This window comes from Rana temporaria, chromosome 4 (assembly GCF_905171775.1).
Source record: "Rana temporaria chromosome 4, aRanTem1.1, whole genome shotgun sequence".
Taxonomy (NCBI): domain Eukaryota; kingdom Metazoa; phylum Chordata; class Amphibia; order Anura; family Ranidae; genus Rana; species Rana temporaria.
In genome coordinates this window covers 169,917,282-169,935,443 of record NC_053492.1, presented here as the reverse complement: position 1 = coordinate 169,935,443, position 18,162 = coordinate 169,917,282, and the positions used below count along the sequence as shown (strand labels likewise).

The following is an 18,162-nucleotide window of genomic DNA, read 5'->3' as shown; positions in this document are numbered from 1 at the left end:
CAGAATAGGTGCTTCATTGGACGGACAGCACAAGCTGTTCTGTGACAAGGGAAGACAGAGATCCTGTGTTTCTGCTAAGCAAGAACACGGATCTCTGTCTTCCCACAGGTAAAGCATCCCCCACACAGTTAGAAAGCACGCCCTAGGGACACATTTAATCAATTGATCACCCTTGATGTTAACCCCTTCTTTGCCAGTGTCTTAGTACAGTGACAGTGCCTATTTTTCTCTGTCTTTGTCTCACTGGTCCCCAAAAAAGTGTCACTTAGTGTCCAATTTGTCCGCCGCAATGTCGCAATCCCGCTATAAGTTGCTGATCACCGCCATTACTAGTAAAAAAGAAATAAATACATTTTGGACACTATAACTTTTGTGCAAACCAATCAATATACGCTTATTGGGATTTCTTTTACAAAAAATATGTAGCGGAATATATACTGCCCAAAATTGATCAAGAAATTAGATTTTTTTAATTTTTTATTGGATATGTATTATAGCAGAAAGTAAAAAATATATATATTTTTTTTCAAAATTGTGGGTCTTTTATTTTTTATAGCACAACAAATTAAAACTGCAGAGGTATTCAAATACCACCTGTCATGAATATGCATCATGTCTGTCTGCCTACCTGATCTCCATGTGTTCATTAGAGGCAGATCCTGTTCTGGTTTCCCTTCTTATCACTTCCTCTTCCTGTATGGCTCCACCCTAGTCCATCCCAGGAAGCCTATATTAACCTTTGCTCTACAGGTCTGCAGTGCTGTTCAACAGTGTTCCAATGCTCAGTTCCTGTCTGCAGTGTATTGCTAGTTCCTGGTTGCAGAGTGCTACGATCATCTTCCGTGTACCGTTTTGGCTTGTCCCCGACTTCCCTGTCTGCCTGTGCCCCTGACTATTTGCATGTTCCACGGTTATCCTTGTCTGCCTGTTGCCCTGACCTCGGCCTGTCCATCACCACTGTTTGTTCTGCTGGCTGCTTCCCCTTTCTCCCTGCGGAGTGTGACCTGAGGAATCCCGGGAACGCGACCTGGACCCAGTTGCGGCCAAGACCATCCCTACCACCAAGGGCTCTGGTGAATACAAAACTGGGTCTTAGACTCCGCGCCCTGGGTGATCTTGGGTCACGCTTCCTCCCTGCCAGCAGTAGTCGGCTATAGGGTTCACTTCCCTGCGGTGCATCCCTGACCCCTACAGGGTGCACTTGTCACCTGGCGACAGGTGACCTGACAGTTTGAACAGCCATGAACCCGGCCGACGTGCCGCTTCCTGCAGATGACCCATTACAGGGCGTTGTTCACAGACTCGAGACGCATGAAGCTAATCAGGCTCAGGTGATGCGTTTCCTTCAGGATCTGGCTTCCCGCTTTGATCAGCTTCAGACCTCGTTGGGAGCCCCGAATCTACAACCCCAAGTACAACCAGCGGCAGCGGCTGCGCCCGTCGCACCAGTCGCAGAGTCGCATTCACTGAAGCTACCACCTCCAGTCCGTTTTTCTGGAGACTCCAAGGCCTGCAGGGGGTTTCTTAGCCAGTGCACCATCCATTTTGAACTACAGCCTCAAAACTTCTTGTCTGATCGGGCAAAGGTAGCCTATATTATTTCCCTCCTTTCCGGTGAAGCTTTAGCCTGGGCTGCCCCTATGTGGGAGAGGAATGATCCGGTAGTTTCCAGCCTGTTCAACTTCCTAAAGCTCTTTCGGAACATCTTTGAAGAGCCGGCTCGGGCCTCTTCAGCAGCCAGTGCTCTGCTACGTCTCCGCCAAGAATCTCGTTCAGTGGGTCAATATGCTCTTCAGTTCCGTATACTCTCAGCTGAATTGAGCTGGAACAATGAGGCCCTGGTCGCTACCTTTTTACATGGCCTCTCTGACCGAGTGAAGGACGAATTAGCGGGAAGAACCATCCCCGTCGGTCTGGACGATGTCATCTCCCTGTGCAATCAGATCGATATTCGTTTTCAGGAGAGGTCCATTGAGAAAGGACACCAGCACTCCCTAGGTCGTAGTCAGTCTGTGCTTCCCTCACTTCGTCCCGTAGACCACCCCCTGCCTGCTGAGGAACCTATGCAGTTGGGCCGGACCAGACTAACACCCGAAGAACGTGCTAGACGCAGAACTCTGGGCTTGTGCCTCTATTGTGGAGGCAAGGGCCATCTTCGTGCCTCCTGCCCGCTTCGCCCGGGAAACGCTCAGGTCTAATACATTTAGAAGGTGGAGTATTGGACCCAGAAACATCACCTTCCCGTCTGCTCCTTCCGGTGTCCCTTCATGTAGGCACTTCTCCCCTATCGATCTCTGCATATCTGGATTCCGGGGCTGCCGGCAACTTTATGGACTGGAGAACTGCTTCTTCTATGAAGCTTACCCTTTCACCCCTCACTACGCCGCTGGTAGTCTCGGCAATTGATGGCACTATTCTCCCAGGGGGTCCTATTCGCTTCCAGACACTACCCATTAGGATGTCGATAGGGATTCTCCACCAGGAGTGGATATCCTTTCTCATTCTACCTAAAGCCTCCACTCCCATTGTATTGGGCCTTCGTTGGCTACAGCTCCACTCTCCCCATGTGGACTGGGCTTCTGGGCAGATTCTGGCTTGGGGTCCTTCATGTTTCTCGTCATGTCTTTCCAAGGTGACTCCTAAGGGGGAACTTCCGGTTGCTACCACATCAGTATCTTCGGATCTTCCCACTGCTTACAGCGATTACCGGGATGTGTTCTGTAAGAAATCAGCCGAGGTGCTTCCTCCCCACAGATCTTTTGACTGTGCCATTGACCTTGTTCCTGGAGCAATTCTGCCCAGGGGTCGCACATACCCTTTGTCCATCCCAGAGACCCAGGCCATGTCTGAATATGTCGCAGAAAACCTTGACAGAGGTTTCATTCGGAAATCGTCATCGCCTGCAGGAGCAGGGTTCTTTTTTGTTGCCAAGAAGGATGGTACCTTGAGACCCTGTATTGATTATCGAGGATTAAACACTGTTACTATTAAGAATCGTTACCCCTTACCCTTGATATCTGAATTGTTCGATAGGTTGAGGGGTGCCTCCATTTTCACTAAGTTGGATCTCAGGGGGGCGTACAACCTCATTCGAATACGAGAAGGCGATGAGTGGAAGACTGCGTTTAACACTCGAGACGGCCATTATGAGTATCTGGTCATGCCTTTCGGGTTATGTAATGCCCCAGCCGTGTTTCAAAACTTTGTCAACGAAATCTTCAGGGACCTGCTGTACCAGTTTGTTGTCATCTATCTGGATGACATTCTAATCTTTTCGGAAAATCTGCATGTCCACAAGAACCATGTTCGCACTGTACTCCAGCGCCTCAGAGAGAATAATCTCTATGCCAAACTGGAGAAATGCTCCTTTGAATGTTCTGAGGTCCTGTTTCTAGGATGCTTTGTTTCAAGCTTGGGCCTTCGTATGGATCCTGGGAAGGTCTTAGCCATTACCAATTGGCCTCTTCCTGCTAGCCTCAAGGCCACACAGCGCTTTCTTGGTTTCACAAATTATTATAGGCAGTTCATCAGGAATTATTCTTCCATTGCCGCGCCTATTATCGCTTTGACCAAGAAGGGTGCTAATGCCAAAGACTGGCCTCCCGAAGCTGTCTCTGCGTTTCACGATCTGAAACAGGCCTTCGTCTCTGGACCTCTTTTGAGGAGACCAAACCCTGAAGAGGCATTCTTTATTGAAGTGGACGCTTCTTCTGTGGGAGTGGGAGCGGTGCTTCTTCAACTTTTTGAGAAGAGACGTCAACCATGTGCGTTCTTTTCCAAAAAAAATTCTCAGGCAGAGAGAAATTATGCCATCGGTGACCGGGAACTTCTCGCAATTAAATTGGCGCTAGAAGAGTGGCGTCATCTTTTGGAGGGTTCTCCTCACTCCATAACGATCTTCACCGATCACAAGAATCTACAGTACTTACAGAATGCTAAACGTCTGAATCCCAGACAGGCCAGGTGGAGTCTCTTCTTTTCCCGTTTCAGTTTCACGATTACATACAAACCTGGTTCCTGCAACGGTCGGGCTGATGCGCTTTCTAGATCCTTTGACACCTTGGACGAAGATCTCACTCTTGAACCTGAGCCGATCATTCCAACTTCATGCATTGTTGCCCATTCTACCACCCTGGACTCAAAAATTCCTCCTGGTAAGACCTTTGTCCCCACTGAGCTAAGAGCCAAGATCCTTCGTTGGGGACATGATTCCAAGGTGGCAGGCCATGCTGGTTTCCTCCGGTCCTTCCTACTCATTAGTCGTCACTATTGGTGGCCAAATCTCCGCTCAGAGGTTAAAGACTATGTCAAGGCTTGTCATGTCTGTGCTCAGTTCAAATCCTCCACACAAGCTCCTGCTGGTCTCCTCATGCCCTTGCCCATTCCCAAGGAGCCCTGGGCTCACATTGCCATGGATTTTATCACCGATCTTCCACTGTCTGACGGTAATACGGTCATTTGGGTGGTAGTCGATCGGTTCTCCAAAATGGCACATTTTGTTCCCCTTCCTGGTCTGCCTTCTGCTCCTGCTTTGGTCCCCATTTTTGTTCGAGAGATTTTCCGTCTTCATGGGGTTCCTTCTCATATTGTTTCGGACAGGGGTGTTCAATTCACGTCTCGTTTTTGGAGAGCCTTTTGCAAATCCCTCAATATTGCTTTGGATTTTTCCTCTTCTTACCATCCTCAATCCAATGGGCAGACGGAGAGGGTTAATCAGGAGTTAGAGGTTTTTCTTCGTACCTTAGTCTCCGCTCATCATGACGATTGGTCCTCTCTACTTCCATGGGCGGAATTTTCCCATAACAATCATGTGAATACCAGTTCGCAGAGAACACCCTTTTTCTCAGTTTATGGAAGACATCCTCAACTTCCACTTCCCATGACCTGTTCTCTGGATATCCCAGCTTTGGCTTCAGCTCAAGAGTCATTCAATTCCATCTGGAGCGACGTCCATGATTCCCTCCGGGCAGCTGCCGACAAATTCAAAGGCTTTGCTGACCGCCGCAGGCGTAAACCGCCTTCTCTTCAACCAGGGGACAAAGTCTGGCTCTCCACCAGAAACATCAAGCTCCGAGTTCCTTCTCTGAAGTTTGCTCCAAGATTCATTGGTCCATACACCATAATGGCTAAGCTGAATCCAGTTTGTTTCAAGCTTCAGATTCCCAAAAACCTCAAAATCTCTAACTCCTTCCATGTTTCCCTTCTGAAGCCTTTAGTCCTTAATAGGTTCTCTCGTCCTCTCCCCACCACGGCACCAGTCTCTGAGGAGAATCAGGAATATGAGGTCAGTCAAGTACTGGATTCCCGACTCTGTAGAGGCGCTCTTCAGTACCTTGTTCATTGGAAAGGCTTTGGTCCTGAGGAGAGGTCTTGGGTTCCTGCATCAGAGGTCTTTGCACCTCGTCTATTGAAGAATTTTCATCTGAAGTTTCCCTCTAAACCCGGACCCAGGCAGGGAAGGGGGAGGCCTCGTAAGAGGGAGGGTACTGTCATGAATATGCATCATGTCTGTCTGCCTACCTGATCTCCATGTGTTCATTAGAGGCAGATCCTGTTCTGGTTTCCCTTCTTATCACTTCCTCTTCCTGTATGGCTCCACCCTAGTCCATCCCAGGAAGCCTATATTAACCTTTGCTCTACAGGTCTGCAGTGCTGTTCAACAGTGTTCCAATGCTCAGTTCCTGTCTGCAGTGTATTGCTAGTTCCTGGTTGCAGAGTGCTACGATCATCTTCCGTGTACCGTTTTGGCTTGTCCCCGACTTCCCTGTCTGCCTGTGCCCCTGACTATTTGCATGTTCCACGGTTATCCTTGTCTGCCTGTTGCCCTGACCTCGGCCTGTCCATCACCACTGTTTGTTCTGCTGGCTGCTTCCCCCTTCTCCCTGCGGAGTGTGACCTGAGGAATCCCGGGAACGCGACCTGGACCCAGTTGCGGCCAAGACCATCCCTACCACCAAGGGCTCTGGTGAATACAAAACTGGGTCTTAGACTCCGCGCCCTGGGTGATCTTGGGTCACGCTTCCTCCCTGCCAGCAGTAGTCGGCTATAGGGTTCACTTCCCTGCGGTGCATCCCTGACCCCTACAGGGTGCACTTGTTACCTGGCGACAGGTGACCTGACACCACCAAAAGAAAGCTCTATTTGTGGGGAAAAAAGGACATACATTTTATTTGTGTATAGCATTGCATGAACGTGCAATTGTCAGGTAAAATAACACAGTGCTCTATCGAAAAAAAACGACCTGGTCATAAAGGGGGGTAAACCTTTCAGAGCTGCCTTGGGTAAATGAGAAATTGAATTTTGAAGTTTGCCACCTGGGTTTGTTAATGCTGTTATGCAAGGCTTTACAATGCAATATGAACTATGATCTTCAAAACTCCTAAGTTTTATAGCTATATTATGGGTAAAAGAACAAAGTAGACGCTCAACATTCTGACTAATCACCATGAAATCCAAGCTATTTATAGTACACTGAACTAAATGGCTAGGATTGACCAATTTGCCTGCCTGTCCACCTGAACCTTCAACTGTGGCAACCAGAAGTTATACATTTAGTAACAGTAGTACCGACTGGTATGTTTTAGAAGCATGACCCTCCCTGTCATGGAGACTTCATACCTGGATAAGGGTCTGGTATAGATTTAGAGGGGACCCCATGCAAAAAAAAGACAATAAAAAGCATGCCCCCTCCCCTAAAATCCATACCAGACCTTTATTCTAGATAGACTTTAGTAGAGTTCATGCAATTTGTTCGGGGTTTTCAGATTTTGGCAGAGGTTTTTGGCAATCGTCCTCCTGCTAAACGAACGTTGCTCATCACTAATTCAGACTAAGAAATATTTGTAAGTCGTAAGACATGTCTTTAGCACATGCATGATTGATTAGACATGCTACCCGTGAAACAGGTTTATGTTAATACTTTTCTATTCTAATCCCAATAAAGGTAATCTGATTTCAGCTTTACTTCTGAATTTTAGGATCAAAGCTATGATGGCCGTGAATTCTCTGGCAGTTATTGGAGCACTGCTGATGGGGCTGGCTCCACTAGGTCAAGCTCACGCTTTAGTTATTGCTGGCAGGCTTATAACTGGGCTTTACTGTGGTAAGTGAGACCATATTATTATTATTATTATTAATTTTATACACCATTTATATAGCGCCAACAGTTTTACGCAGCATGTAGACATTTTATTGGAAATTGCAGCATATATTTAGAATATATGTCACAAGCTCAATTTGTCATTTGTATTTTTTTTATGTATTTTTACCAAAATAAATGATTGTGGTGTAAATGTATACAGCTTGAGAAAAATAATTTGAACCCAAATGCTTATCCACAACAATTTGCCAAGCCTTTATTTCTATAGTCCAACACTTAAAACAAGGAGCTTTAGATGGGTGCTATAAGTGCTCTCCCAAATAATATATCAGCAAAGAAGAACAAGGACATTGGGGGTTAATTACGAATTACTGAAAGTGCACTTGGAAGTGCAGTCGCTGTTAGGTAGATTCACATACAATAGCCTAACTTTAGGGCGGCCTAGCCTAGCCTTTTTAGGCTACACCGCCGTAAATTAGTTAGGCTAGTAGTGATTCTCAAACCACTTACCTGCTAATTTTCGGCGGCGTAGCCTAAAACGAGCGGGCGTAAGGGCGCCTAATTCAAATTACTTGGAGGGGGGCGTGTTGTATGGAAATGAGGCCTGACCTCAAGTTTTTTGACGTTTTTTGACACTGCGCATGCGCCGGGCGACTACATTTCCCAGTGCGCATTGCGGCTAAGTAGGCCGTACGGGCCTATTGATTTCGACGTGTACGTAAACGACGTAAATCTCGATTCGCGGACAATTTGCGCAAACGGCGTAAAAAATTCGAACCTCGCGGCGGGAACGGTGCCCATACTTAACATTGTTATTCCACCTCATAGGTGGAATAACTTTAGGTGGCCTATCCCTTACGGAAACGACGTAATGCGACGGTGTAGGCCTGGCGTACGTTCGTGAATCGGCGTATCCCCTCATTTACATAATCTACGGCGGCCGCAATGGAAGCGCCATCTAGCGGACAACAGAAACATTGCAAGCTAAGATAGAAACGGCGCAAGCCGGCCTATCTTAGCTTTGTTTAAGTGTATCTCTGTTTGAGAATACACTTAAACAAACGCCGCCGTAGATTCAGAGTTAGGTCGGCTTATCTACTGATAAGCCGACCTAACTCTTTGTGAATCTACCTATGTAGATCTGAGGGGGACATGCAAGAAAAATAAAAAACAGCATTTTAGCTTGCACATGATTGGATGATAAAATCAGCAGCGCTTCCCCTCATTTCAGATCTTCTGCTCAGATCTACAGCGATCTACAGCGACTGCACTTCCAAGTGCACTTGCAACGCACTTGTAGTGCAAAGTGGATTTGCCTTTCGTAAATAACCCCCATTGTGTTGTTTGTTTAATCACTTGATTTTCAGATTCACTAAGTTGTGCTTGCAGTCACCTCTTGTTTAAACAATGCCCCCTAGGAATAAGTTATTCAATAATGCCCTTGTTTATAAGACTTTACAATGAAGTTCAGGACAAAAGAGATTAATGGAAGCTGATTTTTAGAATATGAAAATAATAGTTCTTGATATAAATGTTTGAATATTATTCTTTTTTTTTCCCTCTACCTGGAACAATGAAAGCAGTAAATAAACTTGCCGTTTTATAGTAAAATAGGGATTGCTTGTTGTGCTGAAGACCAACCAACTTTGGTTTGGCAGTGGGAGCAGTCTGGCCCAGATGCAGGCGGTTAAGAGATGATCTTAGGTCTCCTGCTTGATGATCCTGGTGTAGTAGCATCCAGCTGCTGTGCAGGAGGACCTGGGTGTAATGATCTCCTGTTGGACACTCCCAACAAAGTTCCCTATCAATGTCACTCAGTGTAGCCACAACCAGCAGTGCAGGATCTGTAGCCTCTTTTTTTTCAGGAAAATACACTGATACTGTAATCTATTAGCCAAGCTTTCACTGACAACCAATGTAAGGGTACACATCTCTGCTAATCATCAATGTAGGAGGGCGCAATACTGACCAACAATGTAAAGGGGCATTTCATCACTGACTACTGAAGTAAGTTTGGGGGGGTGGCTATACGAACCTAAGGCCGCGTACACACGGTCGATCCAAACCGATGAAAACGGCCTGAAGTCCAGTTTCATCGGTCCAAACCAACCGTGTGTACGGCCCATCGGTCTGTTGTCCTTCGGACAAAAATGATAGAACTTGCTTTAAAATCGAACCGATGGACAGCTGACCGTCGGTCAAAACCGATGGTTAGTACACAAAAGCATCGGTGCAAAACCCGCGCATGCTCAGAATCAAGTCGACACATGCTTGGAAGCATTGAACTTCGTTTTTTTCAGCACGTTGTGTGTTTTACGTCACCACGTTCTGACCCAATTGGTTTTTGAACTGATGGTGTGTACGCACATCAGACCATCAGGCCACTTCAGCGGTGAACCGATGAAAACGGTCCGTCTGACCATTCTCATCGGATTGATCGACCGTGTGTATGCGGCCTTAGTGTAACAGGGCACATCACTAACCACTAGTGTAACAGGAGTACCTCACTGACCACCTATGTCAGGGGTTCTCCATCACTAAACACAAATTATCTATATTCTGTAAGCTAGGTAATACAGTATATGCATGCATACTTCTGAGAGCTCAATTGTCTATGTTTTTTTGGGGAATTATTTATGTATTGGATATCATTTTGTCATATAGAGGAAAGAGGTGGCTCAGTGGGAGCCAAATAAAAAGTACACCACTTATAATCGATCAGATTCACTCCTCTACCTAATAATGACTGGTAGTTATAGGTAACACCCATGGTTTTCCTTTCATATATGTTTATTCATGAAGCCATTCACTTGCAATAAACGGTTGATATACTGATTTTCTCATTAAAAACAAAACAAAGACAACTATAAATTAAAAAAAAGTGGCCTTGTGTTCTCTTGTATTTCTCCAGGACTGATAGCAGGACTTGTACCTATCTATATTGGGGAGGTTTCTCCAACAGCACTAAGAGGAGCTATGGGTACCCTGAATCAACTTGGTATTGTCACAGGAATTCTTATCAGTCAGGTATGCATTCTTTCCATGGGTAGACAATCGAACACATACTTCAGGCATGCAAATCACAGAGGAGGGGCACATTTATGCATCCTAACCCTGGGAACTGGATGACTTTGTCCCAGGACTGGGTACATGCGTTGCCTGTTTGTTTTAGGGAATCCAGGAGGCTGCACTTGTTAGTTTGTTGCTCGAGGGAGCAGGTTTCCTTTTTGTTTCATGCTATGGACTTAATGTATAAACCCTCCTGCACTGAACTGTGTTTATTGCATTAAATCTAAAAGTGATCTTGCGCTAAAAGTGTAAAACCAATACATACAAACTGCAAAATCAATTATTTCTCTTCCACTCCTTTCTGATGTTTAGATACCAGGATTAATATATCACTACTTCTCTCCTTTGTCCACTGCGATCTCTCAGTCTTGCAGCAAATCACTGGAAGAGGAGAGGGGGGGTGGGGGGAGAGAACTCCAACCGGTGCCCAGGGACAAGCAAGGAGGAGAGAAGACTCCGATGGTGTAGTAATTTGAATAACATTTTAATTCAAACACACATAAGTATGGACCCTTACAATGAATAAAATAATAGCAAGCCTGTAAGGGTAAACTGCAGCTTTGTCCGCTGTCTTACTGTTCCTTTCGCTCCTTCCGGTATGCGTTGGCCTCAATCTCCCTACGGCGTTACGTCACGCACCTCGTGACTTCTTCAGGGGACGTGAAGAAGTCACGAGGTGCATGACATAACACCGTAGGTTGGAGTTCTCTCCCCCCCCCCTCTTCCAGTGATTTGCTGCAGGACGGAGAGATCGCAGGGGACAAATGAGAGAATTAGTGATATATTAATCCTGGTATCTAAACATCAGAAAGGAGTGGAAGAGAAATAATTGATGTGCCTGTTTTATATATCTGTAAGGTGAGAGTTCTGAGAGACTGGTGAAGGAGAGACACCATGGTTCAATAACACAATTAAGGAAACACTCGCATCAAGAATTTGGAGACATTGGAGGATCTGTCCCCTTATTGATTATTTGGGACATTTATTAACTTTACTCTTACTCACATATTTTTGCATATTGCATTATTGAACCATTCATATTGTGTACATTGGTACACTCCTGCACGTTTAGCACTTTTTTGCATTCTTGCACTTTTTGCATTTTTTGCACTTTTTCTGATTTGCACAGTGACACTTTATATATATATATATATATATATATATATATATATATATATATATATATATATATATATATATATATATATATATATATATATATATTTGATCACTCTTGAATATTGTATCAGTATCTGTTTGTGGGTCAACATATGTAGGCTCATCTTATTTCATATGAGCCATTTGGTATTACATAGATAGCACTTTATCACATATTTGCACCGTTTTGCAGTTTGTATGTATTGGTTTTACACTTTTAGCGCAAGATCACTTTTAGATTTATTTATTTACGTGTACAGTGAACACCATTAGATCTAGCAGCTTCTGTCTCTTTGGCTTCCCCGCATTCATATCTACTCACTAGTAGCGCAAGAGATTGATTCACAAAGCAGATGCGCCAACTTAACTCGAGATGCGCGGCGTAATTGAAAAATGCGCCGCGCGTATCTTTGCACCGTATCCTCAAAACGAGATACGCCTGAAATCCTGTGTTTTCCGTCTTACCTAAAAGAATTACACCGGCGCTTCCTCGCGCGCAAAATACGCTAGACACAAAATTAAGGCGCCGTAACTTAAGTGACATAGGTTTTGAGTAACTTAATTTGCGCCGCTGTTTGTGAATCTTGCATTGCTACATAAAAGTGCAGGTCAAACCTGTGTGGACTGTTTCTGGGTGTCCCTATCTGCATGGTTTACTGCTGCCACTGTATGGCCTCGTACACATGACCGAGAAACTCGACGGGCGAAACACATCGAGTTCCTCATCGAGTTCCTTGTTAGGCTTGTCGAGGAACTCGACAAGCTTGCTTTGCGTACACACAGTCAAGCCAAAATCTCCTCGTTCTCAAACGCGGTGACATACAACACATACAACGGCAGGGGAAGTTCGATTCCACTGGCTAAACTCTTGGGGCTGCTTTTGCTAATTTCATGTGTTTGCGTGTTAAATAAAAGTTTGGTAAAAGACGATTTGCACTTTTCAGTCTGTTACAGCTTTAAAAATGTGTTCTCTCCATTACAAATGCTACTTTTACTCCCGTCTCATACTTTAATCTGAGCAAGCGCGGGTTTCTTAGCATACAGACTTCCGAGTTTCTCGTTGAAAACCAACCCATCGAGGATCTCAACGAGCCAAATCAGACTCCCGTCGAGAAAATAGAGAACTTACTCTCTTTTTGGCTCGTCAAGGTTCTTGACAGTTTCCTCGACGAAAATGTACACACGACCGGTTTCCTCTGCAAAAAAATATCTCCCAGCAAGGTTCTTGCTGGTTTTTGCCGAGAAACTCGGTCGTGTGTACGAGGCCTGAGTGTCCATTGTACAGATGTTTATACTGTCCACCATTCAATCTGGAATTTTGACTGAGGCCCCGTACACACGTCCGAGAAACTCGACGGGCAAAACACATCGTTTTGTTCGTCGAGTTCCTTGTGAAGCCGCCGAGGATCTCGGCGAGCCAAGTTTCCCCATTGACTAACGAGGAAATAGAGAACATGTTCTCTATTTGGCTCGACGAGTTCCTCGTCGGTTTCCTCGGCCAATAGTGTACACACGACCGGGTTTCTCGGCAGAATACGGCTCCGATCGAGTTTCTGGCTGAATTCTGCCGAGAAACTCGGTCGTGTGTACGGGGCCTGATAGTGATCTATCAGAATTGGTAATATATGGCCTTGAGTGGCCAATTTGCTGTGCATGCCCATACCTGATCTTGTAAATTTGTTTCGTCCTTTTTTGGAGATAATATACTGCCAATATATATCACATCAATTTATTTGTGTTCTGTAAGCAGCCTACCGAACATATATTTGTACAACATATAAATTATTATAAACTTGCATTAGCTAAGCAAATTGACGGAACTCTACAAGTTCATTACATGTAGTCTGTGTTTGTCCTGATTAATGAGACATAAGCAAATGCATGGCTGCACTAGATGAAGGTCTGAAGATAGATGAGTTTTTACCTACTTACACTATAGCAAGTCCTTTTAAAGCTTTGTAAGCTGGTAACCCATACTTTTCAATGCTGCTGAACCCTATTAAAATGGTAGAATGGGTAGGCTACTCCGCTGTATACAACAAATTTGCTTAGGTAGACTAGACCTGTGCCAATTACTCATAAAATTCTTTCCTACCCTCAAATCTCATGATCATTTCACACAGTTAAAAGCAAGTGCACTGATAACTGTACAGTTTAGTTAATCACTGACACTGCCCCCTCCCAAAGGGACCACAATGAAGGACCCAGCCTCTCTCAGCTATACACAAGTTTCTCTTCATTTTAATTTATGTACAATCCATCAACACAGCGTGATACATTTTTTGATATGCAGTCACTGGGTTAATGGTTGGTTCTCAACTAAGATATAAGTAGTCAGCATGTTATTTAATCCAACCTGAAGTTGCGTCATTGATCTAATGTAGTGTATGTAGAGCACAATGTATGTAATACATACTATAGCATACTAACCTGGGAATACCTAATATGGATACAAAGTCTGTTAGCCATATGGATGTTAGGAAAAGTAAGGTGAGTACTTATTAGCAACCATCATGTAAGGCATCCCTGGAGCTTTCATTTCTAGCAGCTGGTAGTTTAAAAAAAAAATTCTGGTCCTCTGGACTGTTTATTTTATAAGTAATTCTCAGAATATGTATTTATTGAGAACAATGTATGACATAGTAGTTATAGCGTATGTATAGCACAAACCTGGTCACAGTTGTAATTCTCTAAACTAATACCCATTATGTGTTGCTGCAGATCGTTTAGTAGTCCAAATAAGGGTAATGCTGTGATCTCGGGACACAGCATCATTGGGACAGAAGACAGAGATGGGAGAATCTTCCCAGCAAATCTAGGAAGGTTGGCATAAATGGGAGATTTCCTTTCATTTCCTGTACCAGAGGTGTAACAGGGGGTGAGGGAAAATCTATTCAAAATGAGGGAAATACCACTCCTAGGTACTGTAAGGCCCCGTACACACGACCGAGTTTCTCGGCAGAATTCAGCCAGAAACTCGGTTCAGAGCTGAATTCTGCCGAGAAAGCCGGCCGTGTGTACACTTTCGGCCGAGGAAGCCGACGAGGACCTCGGCGAGGAAATAGAGAACATGTTCTCTATTCCCTCGTTGTTCAATGGCAAAAGTCGGCACGCCGAGTTCCTCGGCGGCTTCCACACTGAACTCGACGAGGAACTCGATGTGTTTGGCACGTCGAGTTCCTCGGTCGTGTGTACGGGGCCTTATTCCGCGTACACACGCTCTGAATTTCCAACAACTAATGTTCAATGAGAGCTTGTTGTCAGAAATTCCGACCATGTGTAGGCTCCATCAGTCATTTGCTGCCGGAATGTGGTTTGAAAGCTGGTTCTCAAATTTTCCGATAACACATTCCGAGCGTGTGTAGACAATTCCGATGCACAAAATTCCACGCAAGCTCTGAATCAAGTACGAGACGGAAGCGCTCGGTCTGGTAAAACTAGCGTTTGTAATGGAGATAGCACATTCGTCACGCTGCAAAGAGCAGTAACGGACTGAAAAGCAGGATTCGACTCTCACCAAACTTCTACTAACACGAGATTAGCAGAAGGAGCCCAAAGGGTGGCGCACTTGGTATTGAACTTCTCTTTTATAGTGCCATCGTACGTGTTGTACGTGACCACGTTCTTAGCGATCGGAATTTCAGACATTTGTGCGACTGTGTGTATGCAAAACAAGTTTGAGCCAACATCCGTCGGAAATCCACGTTTTTTTGTCAGAATGTCCGATCGTGTGTACAGTCACTGGAACACTGTTCCCGTTGGAAGACTGACTCTCACATATTGTTCTGGTGACTCTTTTCAAATTTTAGAACTACTAGGACAAATAGAAGACAAAACAAGGTTAAACTTTAATGAAGAACATTATTTAAAGTTAATACGTGTACATAGTGACCTATTATTAATGTGATTATAAAGGAAAAACGTCTACTTACGGTAAAAAAAATAACAAACATATTATAATTACCTGCTCTGTGCAGTTGTTTTTCACAGAGCAGGCGTGGTCCTCCTCTTCTCGGGTCCCCCACCAGCACTATGGGCCCCTCCCCCTTGCCGAGTGCCTCCATACCAACTGCTTGTATTTAGGGAACATATAACATAAAAGCATAAGTCATGCCTACCATACCTTGAAATTTTGTCTGGCTGCAGCTTTAATACGCAAAAGTGACTGGCATGCTGTTTTGATGTAGATGCAATAACTGTAATGTTTTTTCCTAGGTTGTTGGACTAGAATTTCTCCTGGGCAGTGATACACTATGGCCTGTCCTCTTGGGACTTTCTGGTGTACCAGCAGTTATTCAAACTGTATTACTCTTCTTTTGCCCAGAAAGCCCAAGATATGCTTATATTAGTCTTGGAAAGGAGGAAGATGCTAAGACAAGTAAGTAAAGCACTAACAATAATATGAATAATGTCAATCTTATGCTGTTATGATCACATGTATGTAGTACGTTAGGTCATGTAGGATTTGGTAAAGGGCTAATCGGAGATGTAGTTATCTTGAGATCAAAGTAGAAAGTCTGTAAGGGGAGCTTAAAAACTCCATAGGGTTTAATTACTAAAGGCAAATAGGCTGTTCACTTTACAACAGACTTTAACTTTGCTGGGTGATTTTTCTTTAGCTTAGTGAATCTGGGGAAAATCACAATCATGTGCAAGGATAAAAAAACAAAATGTATTTTTCTTTGCATGTGTCTTAATGCTGGAAGTCATCTGAGCTTCACCTCATTTACTATGCCAAGGGAAATTCCCTTGCAAAATAACAGTTTATTTTCTTTTAGTAAATCAACCTCTATAATGGGTATAGGAAAGAACCACCCCCCTTTAAAATAATCACTTTTTTTGCTTAGCAGCCTGAATGGAAGACAGACACAGTTTTTGTCTTATCCAGCTGTATTTACTCAGTACAACTTATAACATCCAAGTGAAAGCTATAAAACCAACATGTTACACCAAAAATTAAAAAACAGAATCATTGAGTTAAAAAAAATGATCACCCCCCCCTCCTAAAAATGACTTGTAAACTCAATCAGGTGTAGCTGATCACCTTCTCAATGGCACACAAAGCCATTTGACCTTTAGCTGTTGTTATTTTGATTAGCATAGCATGAAAAGAGCTTTTCCTGGAGCATTTCAGTCCATGGTAGTGCAACTGAAGCAAACAATCAAGCATTGGTGGCAAGGCACTGTCAAAAGATCTCCAATCTTTGTGGACAGTCAGGAGATGGATACAAAAAAACATTTTTGAAGACTTTATAAATGAGTAGAAGCACAGAAACATCTATTATTAAAAAGTGGAAGGTATTTGGTACAACACAGACCCTCCCTGGATCAAGACTTCACTTCAAACTGGATGAAAGAGCCAGGAGGAAACTGGTCAGAGAGGCTACCAAGAAGCCTACAGCAACTCTGAAGCAGTTGCAGCAATTTATGACAAAGAGTGGTCATTGTGTGTAAGTGACAGCAATATCACAAATTCTGCACAAATGTGGCTTGTATGGAAGGGTTGCAAGAAAAAATGATACTCCTCAAGAAAGGTCACATGCAGTCACGACTGAGCTTTGCCAAAACACACCTTGAAGATTCTGTGGCCACATGGAAAAAGGTGTTCTGGCCAAATGAGTCTATAATTGAACTATATGGCTTCAACACCGAACTATGGGCCAGATTCATGAAAATTTACGGCAGCGTAACATATGCCCTTTACATTACTCCGCCGCAAGTTTTCGTCATAAGTGCTTGATTCACAAAGCACTTACGTGTAAACTTGCGGCGGCGTAGCGTAAAGCCGTCCGGCGCAAGCCCGCCTAATTCAAATGGGGCGTGTACCATTTAAATTAGGCACGTTCCCGCGCCGAACGTTCTCCGCATGCTCCGTTAGGAAATTTCCCGCAGTGCTTTGCGCGAAATTACGGCACCCCGACGTGTTTTTTGAACGGCGACGTGCGTAACGTACTTTCGTATTCCCGGACGTCTTACGTAAAAAAAATAAAAATTGAAATTCGACGCGGGAAGACGGCCATACTTTAACATGGATGGTCTAATGTTACACCATCTAAATAGGACTCGTAACTTTACGACGGGAAAAGCCGACTAGCGACGACGTAAGAGAATGCGACAAACGCGAGTACCTTCGTATATCGCCGTAATCAGCTAATTTGCATACCCGACACTGGAAAACTACGAGAACTCCACCCAGCGGCCGCCGGAGAATTACACCTACGATCCGAAGGCGTACGAAGCCGTACGCCTGTCGGATCTTAGCCAAAAGCCGTCGCATCTTTGTTTGTGAATTACAAATAAAGATACGACGCAGCAAATTTGAAAGTACGCCGGAGTATCAGCAGATACTCCGGCGTACTTTTTCTGTGAATCTGGCCCTAAATGTCTAGCGGAAATCCAATACAGCTCATCATCCAAATAACAACATTCCTACAGTAAAGCATGGAGGTGGTATTATCCTGTTATTGGGGTGTTTCTCTGTAGCAGGGACTGGAGCACTTGTCAGGATATAAGGAAAAAGGAATGGTGCAAAATACCATTCAATTCTTGAGGAAAATCTGCTGCCCTCTGACAGAAATTTGGAAAAGAGAAGTAAGTTTACCTTTCAACATGACAATGACCCAAAGCACACAGCAACAATTACCACACAGTGGTTGAAGGAGAAAACGATGAATGTCCTTGCATGACCTAGTCAGAGCCCAGACTTAAACCCCATTGAATATCTGTAGAATGACTTGAAGACTGCAGTCCACAAGTCACCATCAAATTTAACTGAACTTGAGCATTTCTGCAACAAAGAGTGGACAAATATTGCAAAACCTAGATGTGTGTCTGTC

At 44.3% G+C, this 18,162-nt stretch overlaps 1 protein-coding gene across 1 annotated transcript in view; it reads left to right on the top strand.

The window, feature by feature from the left end:
• SLC2A2 (solute carrier family 2 member 2) overlaps positions 1–18,162 on the top strand; it is a 78,760-nt gene that overhangs the window by 40,045 nt on the left and 20,553 nt on the right. The window contains exons 4-6 of the mRNA XM_040349339.1: positions 6,978–7,102; positions 10,011–10,126; positions 15,542–15,704. Coding sequence (XP_040205273.1) covers positions 6,978–7,102; positions 10,011–10,126; positions 15,542–15,704 — 404 coding nt within the window. The remainder of the gene's footprint in view (positions 1–6,977; positions 7,103–10,010; positions 10,127–15,541; positions 15,705–18,162) is intronic.